This window comes from Sceloporus occidentalis, unplaced genomic scaffold (genome assembly GCF_023333645.1).
Source record: "Sceloporus occidentalis isolate IW3139 unplaced genomic scaffold, rSceOcc1.0.p SCAF_15, whole genome shotgun sequence".
Taxonomy (NCBI): Eukaryota; Metazoa; Chordata; class Lepidosauria; order Squamata; family Phrynosomatidae; genus Sceloporus; species Sceloporus occidentalis.
Window position 1 is genome coordinate 6,732,807 of NW_028316995.1, and position 3,581 is coordinate 6,736,387.

The 3,581-nt window shown below is 37.0% G+C and overlaps 1 protein-coding gene across 1 annotated transcript; it reads right to left on the reverse strand.

Annotated features, from left to right (window-relative positions):
* Positions 1 to 1,260: 1,260 nt before the first annotated feature.
* On the reverse strand, positions 1,261 to 3,051 carry LOC149303194 (uncharacterized). The gene has a single exon (XM_089481371.1). It carries the CDS (start codon positions 3,049 to 3,051, stop codon positions 1,261 to 1,263), a length of 1,791 nt encoding a protein of 596 aa, XP_089337497.1.
* Between the last annotated feature and the right edge of the window lie 530 nt (positions 3,052 to 3,581).

Consider the following 3,581-nt stretch of genomic DNA (forward strand, 5'->3'; position numbering starts at 1 on the left):
ATGCAGTCAAAAAACTCATTAAACTATTAAATAAAACAAAAAAAGCTGGATGAGCATAATTTCCCACATGTGAAATATATTATTTAGAATTTTTACATGAAAAGATATAAAAAAAGAAGTATGGCCAATGGTAGAAATGAAATAAAACAGAACATTTCAACTAGCATCCCCTTTTTATAGAATTAGTTACATTTTGTAAATTAAGTTCCAAAGAAACAGGAAAAGTAAGCAATCTCTATTTCAAAGGATTGAATAGGTATAGCAACGCTACATATTAGTTAACTGTAGTTAAGACACATTTAATCCTTTGCATACCATAGAGATAACCAGTGCCTTTTATAGGAAGAAATGAAGAAAGTTTGCTTTTAATTCACAGTTTACATAACAAAGGTCAGACATCTTACTTATTAATTCATATTTATTTATTTTTGGAAAAGATCTACAGAGAGACAAGATTTATGATGAATTTAGTGAAACCACAGCTCTCTAACCACCTATTGCTTTAGCAAATTCACCAATCCCTTATAGAAAAAGTGTGTATCATTGCCCTTTGCTGATTGATGGAAGTGCAAATAAAAAAATGCCAAAATGGTGCAAAAAAAACAATTTTGTGCATTATACCATATTCTAGATAATGATTAGCATGTCACAAATTCACAATGCATTATCACTGTTAGATAAAATGTTTAATATACTGACCCCAAAAATATTTCATCAAATGTCTTTTACCAGAATCAAATCCAGTCTCCTTACAAAAATACAAAAATGTTATTGTATCAATCATCTGCTTACAAAATAAGGCGAGAAACATATACTTAACATATAATCTAGACATGTTAGATTTTCTAGAACACATTTAAAACATCTAAACTCTACTTTAGGAAATATCAATTTAAACCTTGAATTGTTATTCACCTGGGTAAAAGGTGTATCAGAACTAAAAAGGCTTTACAACACTGTAAATGTCTAATGATTTTCTTAATAAATTCCCATACCCTCTTCATTATTTCGAAATATCATTGAAATCTTTGAAATCTAACATTTTGTACTGCTGGTTTACCTGGAGTTAACAGAAATCATTTTGTGGCAATGCTAAAAAAAACATTACGTTTACATTATCATTAAACATTATCATTAAAAGACACAAGTGTCTGCAGTTCTTTTTGTCCATGTTTATTTTTTGTAATGTTGCGGTTATTTCATCCCCTAGCACCATACATGTCAATCAATAAAAGTGTGGTTCGTATTCATTTCTTTACACTACCTGTAATCATTCTTCACATCTCTATTAGACTGTTCTGGGACCCAACAGTAATTATCTGCGGCATTGGCTGGTTTGTATTCTTCCTCTTTTTCTGTATTTCTTCTTCTATAGCACACAATTCCCGCAACAACAGCCAGAAGTAACAAAACCCCACAGGCACAGAGTATACTCACTAATATGAGTGTTTTCTGTGAATCTGAACCACCACCTTGTATATGATAAACAGACTCGTTTCCTAAAGAGCTGCCAGCATCAGGAGACATGGATGGAGTAGGCTTTAAATAGACTCCACTACCTTCAGGCATGGTTGTGTAAGACTGATCAATTACAGAATTAGGATATGACGGGTTTATTGTTGGGTTGTAGGTGTCATCTCCATGTATGCTGCTTATGGTTTGATTGCCTGTAGGGTTGACATTTGCATGTGTATCTTCGTTTTGCATGTCTGGATTGCAAGAGATGCCATCGGAAGATAGTAAGTATCCTTCAGAGCAAAAACAAATGTAGCTCCCGATGGTGTTAAGGCACTTTTCAGCACACGGTGAATTAATACATTCATCCTTGTCCAAGCAGGAAAAACCGTCATTGCCAAGTTCATAACCCTCCTTGCAAGAACAATAGTAAGAGCCATGGGTATTCAAGCAGCCCTGGGTACAGGTCGAGTCAATGCATTCATCTATATCTATACAATCTGTTCCTTTTACTATAAAACCCTCCTGGCAATTGCACTGGAAACTTCCTAAGGTGTTGATACACACCTGGTCACAAGGATTTTGTTGGCATTCATCCACATCAATGCAGTTTAATTGGTTATCAGCAAGCACAAAGCCCGGAGAGCATGTACATTGAAATCCATGCTGGAGGTTTGTGCAGCTATGCTGGCATGGATTGGGTTCACAGTGTTGTGGTAAAACACATGAGACTAAATCAGATGAAAGCACATATCCATCCTTGCAGCCACAACGAACGGACCTGGTATCTGGATCCTCAATGCAGTCCTGCTCACAGCCTCCATTGCTATGCTTGCATCCTAGTTCTGTTGACCCACACAAAGGTCCAACAAAGCTTCCATTAACCCCAGTATAAGCCCACTGAAAGATATTCTCCATCCGTTCCTTACATATTAAAAAATCAGGCAATTTTCCATCGTTTTGCTCGCAATTTACCTCAGCTAGTGAGGCGTGTGGAACCAAATTCAGAGAAGTGGTCATGAAATAAAATGGTGTATTATAGTTAACAATTCCTGGACCTGCAAGGGCCACTTCCTTGCACATACCTTTAAAATGAAACTTGCAGATATAGCCGTTGGCAGGGGATGTGCATTTGCCATCAAGCCACTTATAGTTATTATGAGAGGTGGCGTCCAGATTCATTGTGACACACCTGTTCTGGGCACACGTACTCCTAGGTTCTTGCATCCAGTTAGAGAACTGGCTTTCTTCTGTGTCCTGATCTCCTGTTACCCAGTGAAAACCCTTCAACAACTTATGGCGAATATAGCACTGCTTGAGTTGGAGTCCAATCCAAAGCTTTAGCGTCTGGTCAGCTAGATCAGGCAGTTTCAAAACTAACCTTTTCACTTGCTCAAATTCTTCTTTGCTCTTGATAGTGACCAGATCCCCTCCATTGTTGGTGCACTTCTCCGTGGCCTCCGCAAAAGTGTTGCTGCCCAGGTCCACGGTGTAGCAGGCCTTGTCAAAACACAGAGCTTCAATGTGTCCATCTGCAAGTATCCCATCTAACAGCGGCAGTACGGCAAAAACCAGTGTTAACCGAGGGAGTACCATCCTTCTCCTTGTCCTTTTCCGAACTTAAAACACAGTAGCTCTACACTGAAGGCAGACTTGAAGTAAGCATGGAAAGGATATGTTTTGCTTCTGATGTATATCCTTTTAGACGAAAGGAGCACATCAGAATGCATCCTGTGTTGTCGTAGATCCTATTCTTTATCGTAGAACACAACTTCCTGCAAATGTGTGTTTTAACTTGTCTTTTGCCTGTTTAGTTCTTTGAGTTAAAAGAGAGTGCAGTTCCTGTTTTCCTTTTAAAGGGTTTTCATCTAAAGTATGCTTAATGATAACTCAAAAAAGGGATATTTCTATTTTGCGATTGAGAACATTTTTGATACTAAATACTGATCTAAATACTTGGCAAGTAAAGTTTTTATCTTTTGAGAACTTGGCAATTCATATTGGTATAAATAGAAAGGCAGATCTATTTTTACAGGCTTTGGAAAAAAAGAATCATGGAAGCAATGCATACTTAAAGATTTTTTGTCATGACTTTACTATTCTAAAGAGCAATAAATACATAATTT